At 47.4% G+C, this 16,602-nt stretch overlaps 3 protein-coding genes across 3 annotated transcripts in view; 2 read left to right on the forward strand and 1 right to left on the reverse strand.

Moving 5' to 3' along the window:
- The first annotated feature begins 2,988 nt into the window (after positions 1 to 2,988).
- Positions 2,989 to 3,607, forward strand: LOC131207142 (uncharacterized). Its single transcript, XM_058199752.1, has 2 exons — positions 2,989 to 3,000; positions 3,071 to 3,607. The coding sequence occupies exons 1-2, from the start codon at positions 2,989 to 2,991 to the stop codon at positions 3,605 to 3,607; spliced, it is 549 nt and encodes a 182-aa protein (XP_058055735.1).
- A 364-nt stretch (positions 3,608 to 3,971) lies between these two features.
- Positions 3,972 to 4,792, forward strand: LOC131209715 (small ribosomal subunit protein uS14). Its single transcript, XM_058202840.1, has 3 exons — positions 3,972 to 4,117; positions 4,285 to 4,384; positions 4,668 to 4,792. Exons 1-3 carry the CDS (start codon positions 4,056 to 4,058, stop codon positions 4,674 to 4,676), a joined length of 171 nt encoding a protein of 56 aa, XP_058058823.1. The 5' UTR covers positions 3,972 to 4,055; the 3' UTR covers positions 4,677 to 4,792.
- A 332-nt stretch (positions 4,793 to 5,124) lies between these two features.
- Positions 5,125 to 16,602, reverse strand: part of LOC131207143 (tight junction protein ZO-1) — a 41,711-nt gene continuing 30,233 nt past the window's right edge. Inside the window, exons 7-16 of the mRNA XM_058199753.1 lie at positions 15,172 to 15,402; positions 14,686 to 14,872; positions 14,108 to 14,615; positions 13,787 to 13,908; positions 13,566 to 13,713; positions 12,507 to 12,726; positions 12,071 to 12,437; positions 11,721 to 11,856; positions 7,471 to 9,641; positions 5,125 to 6,552 (exon numbers count right to left, since the gene is read on the reverse strand). Of these exons, the coding sequence (XP_058055736.1) occupies positions 6,329 to 6,552; positions 7,471 to 9,641; positions 11,721 to 11,856; positions 12,071 to 12,437; positions 12,507 to 12,726; positions 13,566 to 13,713; positions 13,787 to 13,908; positions 14,108 to 14,615; positions 14,686 to 14,872; positions 15,172 to 15,402 (4,314 nt within the window). The 3' untranslated portion in view covers positions 5,125 to 6,328. The remainder of the gene's footprint in view (positions 6,553 to 7,470; positions 9,642 to 11,720; positions 11,857 to 12,070; positions 12,438 to 12,506; positions 12,727 to 13,565; positions 13,714 to 13,786; positions 13,909 to 14,107; positions 14,616 to 14,685; positions 14,873 to 15,171; positions 15,403 to 16,602) is intronic.

Raw genomic sequence — 16,602 nt, forward strand, 5'->3', positions numbered from 1 at the left:
AGCAAACTGGCTCAGCGCCGCGGTAGTCACGAAGTTCAGTTATCCTTCAGCGCCATTGCGCCCGTGGCGTACGACCTATAATTACAAACGGTGCGCCAACCGCTCCCAGTGTATAATTTTGCGCACTGAGCATTGGTATGTGCGCTGCTGGGTCTGGGGCGACAATTAAATTACATTTAATCATACGGCCCGCCAGCTCATGTTCATGTTCGAACACACGAGACTTCTTAACCTTGGCGGTCAGCCGCCTGAAAAGTGCATTTAAATAAGATGTTACTCATTCGGCGTGTCATTCGAATGGTTCACTAAGATGTAAAAATTAAAAAATAGAACGAACAACACGACCATCACGTATCATTGCTATGGCCGGCTTCTGGTCCCCTCTGGTCGTTTATCATCGGCTCACGAGAAGGTCGTCGACCATTGAAAAAGCGATGCACAAGTGCAACGCATGTGTGCATCGCGATGCAATTAACTTGTGCACCAATCAGCGGTAAGCAGCTCGAAAAACGGTTTCCTTTGCCTCCTTTTTCTAACCCTTTGATCGGTGCGTCCGGCGACTCGCTAGCGACACCCAGATGGCGCTGGGAGCATCGAGTTGCGTGCAATCGTTCGCAAAGTGCCATTCAAGCTGTGTTGGGTGTGTCAATTAATCCTTGCAGTTTTTCTTCGATGGTTGTGGCTTAACTACAGCAACAAAACGAGTGACTACCGAAATGAAAGTATTGTCCGTCCGTTAGCTACTACTTTCTCCTATCTTTCACGTGATTCCCGGATTCCGTGTCGATAGAACTACTCATTTTTAGAAGCGATCCAATCAGAGATCAATTTTTCAATACTTTGGTAAGAAGTGAAGCGCTGTGCTGCCAAATCGTTACTCAACGGAACAAGTAGTAGTCGGAAGGAGCAATATTTGATGAATGCCGCGGGTGGGTTCCCATCCGGCATTTTCGAGATAGGTTTTGATGTTAAAATATGAACACTTTTCGTCACATTGAAGTAATGATAAAGTACTTCCCACGAAAACCCTTTATCAAAAACAAAACCCGACATTTTCAGATGCTTATAAAAAGTATTTTTTACACTTTAACCAGAAAACGCATACAGCGTTAGATGCAAAATGACACACCTCATATATTACCGTACATTTATTTGGCCATGTGAAAACTGTGAAAGAAAACACGTTCGTTTTCAGCGCAGGAACAAAAACGGTTCCCCCTAGCAAACATACTGGAAAGAAGAATGTAAAGGCATCTGGTCAGGATCGGAAGCGGGTGCTGTAAGTCTAGAAGTGAAAACTTCCAGACCCAGGATCAGAGACACGACAGGCAAGCATTCCCTAGGAACTTACACGTAAGGAGAAGTTATGTCGGGAGGCCCACCGATCAAATTTCCCTGCAGGACACGTGTATGAAGAACGACTCAAGTGATAATGAGGTCGATGCTGGGTCGGAATGGGTCTGCAATGATCGTGTCTAATCACGAGAAAGAAAAATGAGGCCAGAACGGTTTTGGGAACGGCAAGTGAAGGCTAAAGTGATATTTCCAATATTTGAATTCGCTACAGTCCCGGATGCCTAGAAATGGTTGATACTGGTCGATGTTACTGTTTTATGTTAACCGACAACAAATGTATATGTTTAAACATGTTCTGCGCTTGTCTGCCCTTCATCGTAACCACATCGTAACGTTTTGCTCCGGGACATTAGGTTTTGGCGTTCACTTTGCATAAAGTACTGTTTCATCGTGAAATCTAATAACGATCACACTCGATTAATTTGCAACGCAAAATTAGTCGGCCAGCCCCATTCGGCCAACGGATGAGACAGATGAGAGAGTAAATTGAGGTGCATTCAAAGGACAATGACTTCTTAACGTTAGCCAACAAAGCAATAGTGCAATCTAACACTGTTATAACCGTGCCCTGGGAAAGGATCGAAAGTGTTATTAGCTCCATCATGGGGCAACGCTTTTGATAGAAAAATAATTCACCAATTACGTGGGGCCACTTGCAACCTTTCGATGGCTTATCACACGCTCGTCCACCATCAGGCACGCAGCCTTCCAGTCCGTGTCGGAGTCCACCGGTGGCCATATTAATAACGCTGGCCGAGAGGCCAGAGAGAAGGCTTTTCGTGACGGAATGTTTCCCCTTTATCGTGCCCGTCAGGAAGCGGTTTACCAGCACCAGGGCCGAGAAAATTGAGCCCGTTCCGCTAACCCACTGCAATTGCGTACCTAATTGACCCACATTTACGCAACGCCGTTGGTGCGGTTTGAGTACGTGCCACGACCAGAAGTGATCGAGTTTCGATACCGCGCGATATCGCATTCGCACGCGCATCGGAGGCACGTCCGTGAACCTGTGCCCGTCGGTGGGCCGCACTAACGGGCCAGGAAACCGAGGAAAATACTACCGCCAACCGGCCGATCGTCCATCCGCGATCCCGTGGCTTACCATTGCGCGGTGACCGAAGAAAGAAAGCCACAAACGAGAAGCCGGTGGCCGGCCAATTCGTAGCTTCCGCGCGATGCATTTCGTTTCCGTATGGCGATCCGTCGGAACACGTAGTGAAAGGGAAAATCCAACCCCCTGACGAAGGGTTGGTGTTGATGGGCGGGCTTTCTGTTTCGTCGCGGGTTGACTCGACCGTGGTGATGGTGCACCGGGGTGTGCGGTTGCATTTTCCGCAATCGGATGCACCGGACGCCACGAGCAGGGTGCGACGGCGAGAGTGTTCCAAATGGCGCCCCCTATCGATAATGGCCCAGAGGGAACCGGGGAGTGCTGAATGAAAACGAAAGAAGTAAACAATCGCACGGGGATCGTCCTTCGATCGGTTCGATGTTTGCCGACGAAGCCTCCTCGGCAATGGTGGTGGATGTATAAAACCCAACCACACCATCCACTGGCTGTCCATTCTGGTGTTCCGTGCCTTTATGTTCAGTTCAGGTCCGCGATTGTGAGGATATTTTATTTTGAAAACCATGAGCCCTTTAGTGAGTACGAGTGACAAGTGCGCCATCAAACGTTGCACCCTGACTTGAATTCTAACTCTAATTCTCACAGATGTGTTATTCGTCGATCGTAACGATTGTGCTGCTTCTACATGGCATGGCCATTCCGGGAGCTAGCGGGAAGTACGACTACAACGATCCGGAGGAGAACGTGCTCGACGTGAAATACCTAGAAGCGCTGGAAACGCTCAAAGAGGCACACTCGGGAGCGCACATCCACTCGAGCGTGTCGGAAAAATCGAGAACGATTCCGGTTCCGGTGTTCCAAAAAGTGGGAGTACCCGTGCCTCACCCGGTCCCGATAGCAGTGCCCCATTACATCAAGGTGTACATTCCGCAACCGTATCCTCTGCAGGTCAACGTGGAACAGCCGATTAAGATTCCGATCTACAAAGTGATCCCAAAGGTGATCGAGAAACCCGTCCCATATACCGTGGAGAAGCCGTACCCGATCGAGGTGGAGAAACCGTTTCCGGTCGAGGTGCTGAGGAAGTTCGAGGTGCCGGTTCCGAAACCATTTCCGGTCCCGGTTACCGTTTACAAGCACATCATGCAGAATGAGAAAACGCATCGTAACTGGCATTTCTGAGGCGTACGGGTTTGATGGTGGAATGGTGGATTTCTGACCCTTCGGCGAGAATATTGGTTCCCGGTTGGGAGCAACAAAATATGAGCAACATTTGCTTCCCATATTTCCCATATTTATGTTCGAACTCCCCGCCGGCTAGCCGTGGATGGCTATTAGACAAATAAATGTTTGATTTTATTACTGCACTCTACTTGGTTTTTGCTGTTAAACTTACCCATCCGATTAGATAACCGTCAAATTAGTTTGAAATGATTTTCGAATTCCAGTAAGAAACAGAAACGCCACAACCGAAGAGTATAAACGTGAGTGTCGAAACCTGTGACGTTTCCGTCAAAGCTCTCTCTTTCGTGTTGAACGCCGATGACAACGAACTGTCACTCTCTTTTGTCTTCAGGTTTTCCGTGAGAAACACGTTCGTGCATTTCGCGTGCAGTTTTCCATCGAAAAAATGGGTTTCGCCAGCTTGTGGTACTCGCATCCACGTAAATACGGACAGGGATCGCGATTCTGGTGAGTTTCGTACCAAGCTGACGAGTGGCGAGGGTAACTTGTAAGGAAGAAAGCGACCGAACGAATCGCGCCTTTGGCACGTGTACGGTGACCGTAGCCTCGCCATCTTGCTTGTATCGTTTACGTTGGGCGGTGACAATCCTTTCATATCCGTTTTCCCATTTTAGCCGTGCCTGCTCCAACAACCACGGAATGATCCGAAAGTACGGTCTCAACATTTGCCGACAGTGCTTCCGCGAGTACGCGAAGGATATTGGTTTCAGGAAGGTAAATATCTGCGTTGGTTGGTGCTGTGCGAGTGGTCGGAATTTGTTAACACGAACGCAGAAGGGAAACAATTCCCATCATATTTTCGACGCTGGTCTCGAGTAACAGATTCCGGATCAGTGGTTCTTGTATCACAGCTTTACAGTGTTTAACAGAAAACTAAGGCATAAACAGCATGTACCAGCCGCCCAGTTTTAATGACCAATCTTCCGGCATTCCACAGTGTTTCGAATCACGCAAGCCTTTTCCTAATCTTTGCTATTTGTTTCCTGTTTACTTTTAGCTGGATTGAACCAGAGAATATTCTCATCTTTCCACGCGTGTGGCAACAAGAAAGATTTGCAACTTGTTGACAGTGATGTGCGAGGAAAAAATGTCTGCAAATAAATAATGTAAAATCAATCAACATTTTAATTGCTTACCGTTTGGCATAATGTAAAGAAAGATGACACTACAGTGATGCTGCTAATGCCCATAACATCGTAAACATTTAAAATTACATAGACTATCCCGAGTTGTAGAAAACTGGCAAATGCTTATGTTTTGGTCGCGTACTCCTGTTTGGCTGCGTACTTTTTCCTCTGTCTTACCAATGAATGCGACCCTGCAAGTTGAAATTAAATCCGCGTAGGGTCAGCTTAAAGGTCAGAACAACGGCTGTGCATTAAGTTGAATTAATGGAGGCTATAAATTATAAAAATATGTTTTTGATTCTAATTGATCCGCAATCAGCATTTGATGGTTTTCTTTTCTTCCATTTTTATTCAATTCATAAACAAAAATACCCTACAAGCTATTTTCTTCCGATCCGATTTCCCCTTTTCCCGCGATTTATTTCATAAATGATGCCTCAATACCTGCTCGTGACATAAAACAGGGACTGCATTTTAGTAGAAGCATCTCAACACTAAAAACCATAATTTCATTATCTTCCCGCTACTCTCTTTGTAATACAACATCACGCTTCTAGTTTGGGTTTGCTCAATTTATGTAGTTTCTACCGACATCCCGCAGTACCAAAGAAAGTTAACGTGCAGCAGCAGCTGTTGATGGCATCTTCAAAATTACCCCTGCTTTTTAATTGTAATGGGGCGCCACTTGCAGGCTATCGGAGACTTATCAACTACCTGAATCGTTGCCGGTAGAAAGTTGTTCGAAAAGGTATCAAGTTCTACAGCTACACCCTGTCTCATTTTGTTCAAATAAAGGCTGTGGTAAAATATGCGATAGCTAAAAGAGAAATAAATTTCATTTTGTCAGTGATTTCTACAGTACAAATCTATCACGTATTCCTCGCGAGCACTCGCACCAAAGTAATGTCGAATTGTTCGGTCTATGCTGCTCGTCGGTCTAGGATTCTTGTGGTGTGCTTGAGATAGCATAAAACAATGACTTACAGACTCATACAATATAATAAAGCGTCTAAATCTTATACTGTGTACGATTGGCTTAAAGTTCCATTATTTACACTATGTGCTGCCGGCGACTTCCAGAAATGTTTTAAATATTGGTTGCCCCTAGGATGTTTCTCTTTCCTCTACTGTTACAAAATAAAATGGCAAAGATGCATTTTGAGGAGCAACAAATGCAAGAGATTTCAACTGAACAGTAATGTTGTATAAATTTGCATAATGTACATCGAGTGCGGGGGCGAATGCATCGTATGCTCTGGACTTACAAGGCTAAATGTATATTTCAATACATCCGAAAGAAAGTAAACTAGTTGCAAAAAGGCACAAGTGTTCGGGTCGATTGTGATGGTAATACTCGCTAGACTTTGCTAACTTTAATGGGACAACGAGGTACATCTACTTACGCGCGTAAAAATATAAACATACTAAAGAACTTACGAATTAGAAGCTAGCGGCAAAGTATTTGCGAAGTTGTGATAAAGCACAATAGTCACTATTGGCAACTGGTTTCCTTTATATGACGACGAATGTTTTAAAAATGGTCAACCTTCACCGAGACGGTGTGGGCTGCGGTGTTGCTGGGCAAATCGATGTCCTCCCAGTCGGTGCGCAGATTCTTCTCGCTATCGGTTGCCTTTAGGGATAAACCTAGCGAAGCAGTGCGCCCAGCACAGTGTGGTATGTTAAGTGTGACCGGCTGCAAAAATTCTGTTCCCTGCGGACCACACATCACAAGCGGAGAGAGCATTGTTTCACCTACAATACCGATGGAGTTGATGAAAAAAAATGTTAAGTTTAGAAATTATGTCATAGATCACATTAAAAAAGTAGAAACATGCATGCGGTGAAGAGTTTCTTCGTTCAAAATTGTTAAAATTGATAAGTAACATAACAACTATACAACAAAGACACGTGGAATGTGGTTTATATAAATTATAAAAACAATTAAATAGTCTCGAGTTATTAGGAATACGATGGCGATTAGGAGAAGGCGATGAAATGACAGGGAAAAATAAGCATTAATAACATGCATAAAATTGAAAGAAAAATATCATAATAAATGAAAATATCAAGAATGATTCCAAAAACAGATTTGAACCCACATTCATGATGCATGCAACTGAAGTATTAGTTATCACTTAAACATAAAAGAAATCATCAATAGTTAAGTTAAAGCGAATCACACACACTCACACACACACACACACACACACGCGAACAAAGTTTTAATAATCGTACAAAATGGTAAATGAAAAAACATACGGTATGATGGTTTGAGGATGGTGATAAAAAGGCGACAATGAAAACAAAGAATGTTGAATGAACAAAAACGACAAACAAACGAAAAATAAAACGTAAAAAACAATAAAAACATAAAACAGAAACAAACACTAGCAACACACAAAATCACCCGTTCTAAGAAACACGAAAATAGCACAACAAAAGAGTAGCAATACTGAACGCTGGACGGAAATTGAATTGGGCTAAGCAAAACATCGTGATATTTAAGAGTATTGCTTTAGGTAAAGCCCTTCCAGAAACGCATGATACATTGTGCGCGGTTCCGAGCAAAACAGGACAACAAATACAACCGAGTCAAGGGTGATAGTACTGATAAGGTGAAAGGAGCTAGCAAGTAGGTGTAGGTGTTGTGAAACAATAGTCAAAACCAACCATTCTCCATGTCCAGCGGTGGTCCACCGACGCTTTCGCTGAGCCGCGGATCGGTCACAGTGAAGTAGATCTCCTGCTGGACGCCGGGCGCGATTGCCCCCGGCGGTATGTGCAGCGAAACGTTCCAGATCGGATCGCACAGATTGCCTCCAGCCGCATCGAAAATGCCGCGCCGTGTGATCGGTTGCCGAGGCGGGGGCAGCCCAAGCGACATGTCACTCGCAAACGGTGTGCTGGTGGCATTCGGAGGCCCGATCGGTAGGCTCATCTGAGACGAGGTTGTGTACTGCGTTTCGATCGACGTACGGCTGGCGTACGCTTCCGGTGTGGCACGGGTGCCCCCTGGTGAAGTCACGTGTCCGCCCGCCGGAGGCGGTGGCGGAGGCGGCATTACTGGTGGAGCCGTCCGTTTCAGAAAGTTTGATATGTGTGTCGCTCGTATGCTTTTCGGTGTCGCCTGTCCAGAAGCTGGTTTCTGTTTGATACTGGTATTGGCGGAACTGGGAGACCCCGCTTTCTCCAGGACGGTCTCATTATTGCTTGTCATTAGCGTGCGCTCCACCGAGTCTTCATCATCTTCGTCATCTTCTTCGGCCGCTAATGGAGCGGCCGTTTTGGGAACGGCTGGTTTAGTTAGTTCTTTTACCGGAACAGCATCCTTCGGGGAGGATCCAGCAGTAGCCGTCGCTTCAGGTGCTACACTTTGCTCGCCCCCATCCGGTTGTTGCGGTTCAGCTAGGTTCATTTTAGCCATCTCCTCCACCGGAGGCTGCGGTGGTTGGCCAGCTGAATCGAGTTCATTCTTTGACTCGTAGATTGGTTCGTGCTTCAGTTCCCTGCGGGACACGTACACCGGTTCGGCCATCGATTCCATTGCTTCCTTGCGGGATTGGTGGATCTGATCGCGCATCTGACTGCGTCGTTCGCGCAGCTCTCCATTGCGAGACGCGGAGTAATTGCTCTTGCAGGAACTACTGGACGGAGAGTTCGGGGAGCTGGAGCACGACCCACTCGTCCCTTGGGCGAGATCCTTTCGTGGGAAACGATCACTACCAGCCCCGTGGCCACCGCTTGGTACAGTGGCTGTTGAACTGTTGCCCGACGCCGGCGAAGAACTGGGCTGTTGCTGCATTTCCACAAGCCTGCTTTGCTGAATGCGATCTTGCATCTCCTTTTTGCTCTGGTAGAGGTGATCGCGGTGCATCTCCCGGCGACTCTGATAAACCGGATCGTCATAGGCGCGCCGTGCATGCTCCCTCGCTTCATTGTACAGGAAGGACCCACTCTTGCTCTGGTAAATGGACTCATCACCGACACTGGTGTTGCAGACCCTGTCAGCGTTAGCCATTCGGTGCGCCAGTATGGGCGTGTGGTGTTGCGCCCGCTCCGAACCCATTCGGCGTCGATTTAGCTGACTGAAGCTGGGCGAAGGAGCGGTTCGATCGGCCATACTGTGACGCCGCACTATCCGTCGACCGAGCGTACTGACGGTGGCACCTGGCCCTAGCTGACCACGGCCCCGCTCCAATTCGATCAGCGCCCGATTAGCGTACAAATTTTCGTCCTGCTGATAGCACTCCTGTTCGTAATAGGAAGCAGACGGACCACCGCCGCCGCTCGCACTATTCCCGTACATCGATTCCATTTCCAGGTTCTGATAGGTACTGTTCGCATCCTTCGGGTAGTATGGCTCGTGGAGCTGATAGCCACCGGCGAGCTGCGGCGAATACGGTCCTTGGTACGGCGGATATCGCGGATCGTTGTAGTACATCTGCTGCTGCTGCTGCTGTTGGGCATACACTGCACGCTGATCGTACTGTGGGTCCGGCACGCGCATCCTACCCAAGCGTGGTTCCATCAGCGAGTGCTGCCGTTTCAGTATCGGCCGGAGGGACTTCTTGTCCGACTCTGCCATGCTCACCTGGCGCCGCAGTGGCCGCGTGGATTTGATAAATGCATTCTTGATCGCTTTCAGGGGCGATTTGAGTATGTTTTTCTTCGGCGGCTTCGCCGGCAACTCGGGCGGAAGCGACGGATCCCGGGCATAGGCCCCCGGTTGGGGCGGTATTGGGGGCAGCGGTTGTTGCTGGAGGTGCCGCATGCGCTGCTGGTGCATCAGGTGCTGCTGATGCTGATTGAACTCATGGATTGACATCATTGGCTCCATGTCTCTGCAGAATGGGGCGGAGGATTCGGGAAGAGGGTGTTTGGTGTTTGTTGGTGGGTGTACAAATGGTGGGTTATTTTTAGTACTTTTGTGAGCAACACTGGGAAACCGTCTCCTCAGTGTTTTACCGGAAACAGCAGGGATTGGGCGAACATATTTGTTTTCGGTACGGTTTTGGTAGTTAGTTTCAGCGAACAGCGAACGGAAAGAGAAGATGCCGCTACTCGACGGGACAACGAAGAACTTCAAGCTTATTAATGCATTGTGACAATATGCACTAACTTTTCCCCCATTTTTCTGTTTGTTTGTCTGTTTGATCGATATATTCGGTATATTCCTTTTCTTTACCTACTAATGGAAAAACCACCAGCACAGAGAGAAGTCTAAATTCAACAGAAAAGGATGCTGCATCGACAGCTTCTTTGAAACGCGTGATCAGTTGGGCTCGATCGATCGGAGCCTTATGTATAACGAGATTGCTTTTGAGTATACACCATTCATACAATCGAATAAATATTTTTCTTAACCTATTAGCTATAGTTTCACACCAAAGGCAAAACACACACATACAGAATTCCATTCATTCACGTACACACACACACGCTTTGTTCTGCTAAATTCCACCATAAAAGATAGAAACGTTCTCTTAGCCAATGACCATTACCACCCGGTTACGATCAACATCACCGCTCTTCGTTAGTCAACATCTTTACGGCTATGATTGGTAAGTAGTACAGAATGCAGAATAATTGGACCACATTAGAAATAGCAATGGATTGGAACTAGGGAAAGAGACAGTCCAACCATGTACATAGACAGAAAACACACACCACTGTGTGCGTGCCTGTGTGCGAAGGATCAATAAGGCTTAATATACAATTTTGCTAGAACCAAATGTCGGGACGTTTCGCGTAGAGTAAAACGCCCAACGGTAGCCACTAAATGACGAAAAGAGTTACTTCCGTAGACCATAGAAATGGTGTAGAACCAAAACGAAGCGTATTGTTAGTAAATTTCGATAAAGTGGACTCCCATTCTACTAGAGTGAGGCGCTTTGACCGTTTTTTAAAGCATGGCAAAAGAACATTTTCTCCATCTACAGACTACAGACGAATTACTTCATGGGCCTTGATTTATTTGCAATTTTGAATAAGAAATTTTTAACAATTTAGGGGCCGAGTTTCGAAGACTTTCAAACCAGTCAAAAACTGTATATTTCCAAAACTCTAATTGCTACAGCGCGTGCACGGGGGCCAATTCAGGGGAAAGACACAAACGGGACCTATCGCCTCTATGTACGCAGTTTTCGTTTACATAAAAAATGAGGGAAAAAGTTAGTGCGATCTGTCTTGCCGATTGGATTTAATATTTCTAGAAAAAAAATAGATATTCAATATTTCTAGTCGGAATATGGAAATGTTGGAAAGCGTTTCGGTCGAGGTTTCGTCAGAGGGAGAGATATTGTACTCGTTTTTGTACTCGTCTTATCTAGTGGTCTTTCAAAAACATCGTCCGAACCGTAGAAAATCGAAGCATGGCAAGGGATTCACCGAAGTCGAGCTCTGTTTGAACTGTTTTATTAGTGAAAACGACATAACCTCAACCCGGCACTGCATGATTATTGGCTGCTTGTAATGATTTTCCTTAATTTATTGGCATTTGCTATGTACGATTGATGGTTAGTTGTAGCAGTTTGAAACAGCTCGCCACATGCTGCCGTGTGTGCGAAAAACAATGGAACCTTGCCACCGGTTTGAAAAAAGTTACCAAAACATGCCATCCGTAAAACACAAATTAAATGGGCAAAGCGAGTTAAAGGTAGAGGCATCAGAGAGTCAGTTTCTTTCTGGCGACATTGGCCAAGAGACTAGGGTCATGGGATAGTTGTGTCCAGATGGGATAGAGTAAAGTGGTCCAAAATGAAGCTTGGTTGGTTCGCCTACATCTGTCGTCGATGACAAGTGTTCAGGGAAATCAATGAGGGCGGTATTAGCAATCGTCGGAAGTGAGCTCTGCACAGCAAAATAGTTTATAGCAGGCTCGGAAACGGTCGGAGGGGTTAAAAAGCGCCACTTCCACTTACCGTATGTTGTGATGGTGCCCGACCACTGTACCTAGCTGGGGCTTGCGGTACAGTTCGAAAGCTGATCCACGCTGCTCTCGGCTTCCGGCCAGATCGAGTGCATGTCGATCAGAAGGGTGCAGTACCGGCATATTGCCTGCAGGCGACACGGGAATGAGAAAGTAAGGCTTTAGCTGCCGTTTTCGAATGGCTCGGGCATTACACCAAACCATACATCTGGTACGAGGTTTAAAGGATTAAGACATGATGGAAACGGTCGGTGAGTGGTGAGGGAGCGGAAGGTTAAAGGGTAGGATTAACGAGGACGAGGCACGGGTGATGCATATGTTGTTGGTGTGAGTGTGTGTTACCTATGCCACGAGTTCCAGCCCCATTACCTCTATGCATGTAAGTATTGCCGTAGGGGTATTGTGCGTTACCGTTGTTATAACCGTTACTCGTACCCATTGCCATTTCCCTGACACCATTGCCCATATAGGAATGACTACCGTTGGCATTGCCGTTGTACATTGGGCCACCGGTACCGGCACCACCCGCCATCCCGACCATGGGCCCTCCATTCGCCCCGGCATAGGGGTTATACGGGTGCATGGACGGTTGATGCGATGCGCCGTTGTTGGGCGAGCTCGGCACATTGTGTGCCATGCCTTGGTGATAATGGGACGACGGCATAGGAGGATAGTAGAACGCGTCTGGAGACCGTGGTGAGATGGGTTCCTGTCGAAAAAGCGAAGGCAACCACATCAGCGTTTGAACAAGCTATTCCGTGATCTACAAAATACTTACCCCATTGTCCCACTGCCCAGAATGATGCATTCCGGAGCCATTGCTGCCAACTCCACCGATCGGAGGTCTATAGTTCTTAGGCTTCGGTGGTGGCACTGGCTTAAACGGAGCACCGTTGCTGCCCATGACGGTTCCGGGCGGTGGTGGTCCCGGAGATCCTATCATCGATGGTCCCTTGTTCGGTTTTGAGTAATCTGCCTGCGAGGCCGAATTATTTCGACTGTTACGCAAAAGAAACAAAATACACAGCATATATCTTTGAATCTCTCTGCTATGATGAAAAGGGATAGAATCGTATAAGATACATCGTATGTGGTGTATGGGTGATGCTAGCGAAAGTGACATGGTGGAATGAAAATGTTGTCTGCGTGTCGATTCGTGTGACAATTCAGAAACAAGCAGTACGCAACAGAAACAACAGTATAAATCTAGCGGTACAATGTACGGCAATGTGTTGCAACTAGAACCGTGGATGGACAACTAATCTAACATAATGTACGAGTGGTATGTGGAGTGAACGAGTGCAATTTGGAATGATTCGAATGTACAGTGAAATCGGTGTACTACTGACTGGGTTTTACTATCACTGTACCTTGCCACACAGTTCAATGGTCGAGAACCGAGAGAAGAACATAATATCGAAAAGCATCGGAAACAAGAAGGGCTCAAAAACACCTAGGAGGTGGCCGTTTCAATCGACGTTTCATCCGTCATCGGTGTTCGGAGCCGCTCAATCTATGATTTATAGTATTTAGGCTAAACAAGGGTATCGTACTTTGACTGCACGAATCTACTACGGTTATGTGGACAGCACAGTGTGTGGTAGTGCAGGTTCGGTTGTGATTTATTAAGAAACAAATATTCTCTCCTCTGCTGTCGCGACCTGCGGTAGACGTGTCGTTCACATAAGCAGCGTGAAAAGATAGAGATTCCGTTATCCTTTCGACCGGCCACGCGTCACAGTCGAATGCAAAAGTGTAACACGCTCGTTCGTAAACGACCTAAACCAAATCGTTTCGCAGCAAAAGCGCATCGCATGGACAGCAATGAACCACTTACCTGTATTTGCCGTAATCGGTTTTCGTTTCAATCATGTGCTTCCGGGGACTATCCAGCACCAGGTTCGTTGGGCGTTGTGGCATATTCATCGCCCCACCGGCACGCTCTCCAGAGTTCCGCGCTGCTAGAGGATCATGCACTCCACTGCCTAGATGGACGAACAGAAGTCGGAATCGTTAGCATTCGTACCTAATGACACCGCCGTTCCGTTTCGATCGTACCATTGTAGTTACCCCTAGCCGTCGTCAGCAGCATATCCGATGCGGTGTTCATCGACGGATTTCGCCCATACTCCGAAAGGCCCGATGGATTCGCTTGCATAGGGTGAACACCATTACGGTTACTGAAAGGGCAAAACGCGTGGCAACATTAGACAAAAACGAACAAAATATGGTTAGAAATCACAAACAATATCTACAGTACAAAAATATACATAGAAAGAAAAATGACTCGCGAACGAGTGCGGCGTTCGAAAAATTGCACAAAACTCAAAAAGAGCAAACGGTATTGGGCTTGCCGTCAGTAGTTCGATAAAGACTTACTTTGGCACCGATTTCAGATCATCGGGTGCATTGGGTCCTAACCTCATATTCTGTGCGGTCAGCTGCGACGTATTGTACGAATCGTAGCTGGACACACTGTCGTACGATCCGTTCGCTTTACTCGGCGTATTGGTGTTGCTTCCGGACGGTGGCGGCGGCTGATGGCCACCCGTACCCCGGCCACGATCGAGCGACGTGTTCGGGTTACGCTCTAGTGAACTGCCAGGTGCACCCGTTCCGTTCATCATCGGCGCCCCCGATCGCTTGTCGGTACCGGGCGCAAGTCCGAGCAGCTGATTTCTGCTGCTGTACTCTTCGTGTACCGTTGGATCGTGCAGGGCATCGGTGGAAGACTGTTTGCCACCAAACAGTCGCTCCTGAGCGGACCGACCAAGCGTGCCACCCGAGCTGGAATTGCGCGATGGAAGCGAAGAGCCGGATGTACTCGGGGCCCCACTAGCCGTGGCCGGTTTCGATGCGCGGTCAACGCGAGGCGGTAGATCAGGGACTGATGCAATGGGTAAAAAACCATTAGTGATCTTACAATTACAATTCCAATGAACCAAAACTCCACTCACCATTGCCAAAGTGCGCACCATTTGCTGTACCCTGTATCGGTGGGGCAGGCCGGGCCGAAGATGCTCCATAGATGGCATCTTCCGCAGTGATACCGCTAGTCGAAGGGCCAGCCGTGTTGCTCGACGAAAACCCATACTTATTGTCCACCGTCATCCGGCGCGGGTGTCCCGCATGATCGTACGGGTTCTTTACAGAGATGATCACAATCACCGCGAATGAGGAAGGAAAGATCATACCAATTAACTTTGAGTTCCGAGCAGTTCCACTACCATCCTTACACTTGCTTTAGTCACACACGAAGGATGACGATGAATGGAGGTGAGGATAGAAGGTGTTATGTTTACAAGATTGGAAATCGGAAGTATGATCCCAGCCAGAAACTGCCCAGAGTTTGAAATAGTTTGACAGTTTCTGGCCGGAAGAAAAGATGTGAGTGACCAAGCAGAATAGGGAGAAAAAATAGAAAGACGATACTGTTAGCTTACCGTGTATGGTGGTGGCATTCCGTCACCCAGTTCTCTATCCCTATCCAAGTTATCCTGATTAGTGGCGATCGATGGATCAGAACTTGATTTCACCAGTTGTGGTAAGTTGCCCAATGAGAGTGATGCCGATGGTCCCGGGCTCAGCTCCAGATCCGACTCCGGACTCGAAGCGTAGGACAGGCGGGAGGTCGTCATCGGGAAAAGGAAATCGTCGGACAGGGATTCTACCGGCTACGTGTGCGGTCGTGAGGAGCGTTTGCAGGATTTTCAAGGACCACGGAGGATTGCGTTTCATAGCGATCACAGCAAAAATACAAATCAAATAAAAACGAACACGAAAACCACATTCGGTCGAATGGAGATGTTTGTTTCGGCAGGGATAGGTAATAGGGCATGATGATGATGATGATAATGGCGAATACAGGAATCGTACAGCCGCGGGATGGATGTGTTAGGTGATGGCCGGTTACAGCAGGTATATTGGCGCACACGTCGAGAGAATGGCACCGGACGTATGGTAGAGTATACATTTGGTTGGCGGTTAGTTTGCGACATTTCGATCATTGTTTGTGTTTCGTCCGTTGCCACAATCGTCGGGACACGTTATTGGTATAGTTTTATGTTCGCATTCATTCGCGTATTCGCGTGTCGAGTAAGCGTATATGGCAGACGAATGAGTAAAAAATATGAAAAAGACAGAAAAAACACACTGTTAGAGACTGGTAAAGGGACTCAAAAATTGCGAGAAATCTTCCACTGTGCACCCATGGCCAGAAAAACTTTTTCCGGCGACGCCACACGCGTGTTTACGTACTAAAATACATCCACCACCCACCAAGAAGATGTTAGGATCACGTTCAAGTATTACCACCAAAAGACACAAAATCCACGCGCCAAGATGTGTTAGTTGTCAATGTAAGCAAAAGACGGGCTGTCATGCACACGATTACCGTTCAAATCGACCATCGTTAGTATGTTAGTGGCTGGCAACGACCCACAAACCATTAGCTCGCCGTTAGAGCAGCAACCATTTTCGGTACACTTCATGTTAGTAGGATCACCATTGCCATAGGGGCGGTTACGATCGACGGCAGATGGATGATAGGAAGCGTTCATCATGTCGCTGCCCAGGCCAGGATTGTGGTAGTACGGAGTAGCATGCACCGTGGTCGATGATTGTCGCGCGCTGTGTGGAGGAAGCTCATCATCGTACAGCAGGTGTTCCGACGAGCTGCCGGTTGCCGTTGATGACTTGCCTCCGCCACCCTGAGACGTCGCAATGCTCAGTGACGAGCGTTGGATGGTTGGATTCGAATGGCGCAATTCCGCACTCATCATCAACGGTTGATGGTAGCCGCCCACTGGTCGGCAATCCAGTGGGGATCGTTGGCCTACGGATTCAACGACATTGCTACCGCGTGCAACGTTCGG

The sequence above is a fragment of the Anopheles bellator genome, chromosome 2, assembly GCF_943735745.2.
Source record: "Anopheles bellator chromosome 2, idAnoBellAS_SP24_06.2, whole genome shotgun sequence".
NCBI classification, from domain to species: domain Eukaryota; kingdom Metazoa; phylum Arthropoda; class Insecta; order Diptera; family Culicidae; genus Anopheles; species Anopheles bellator.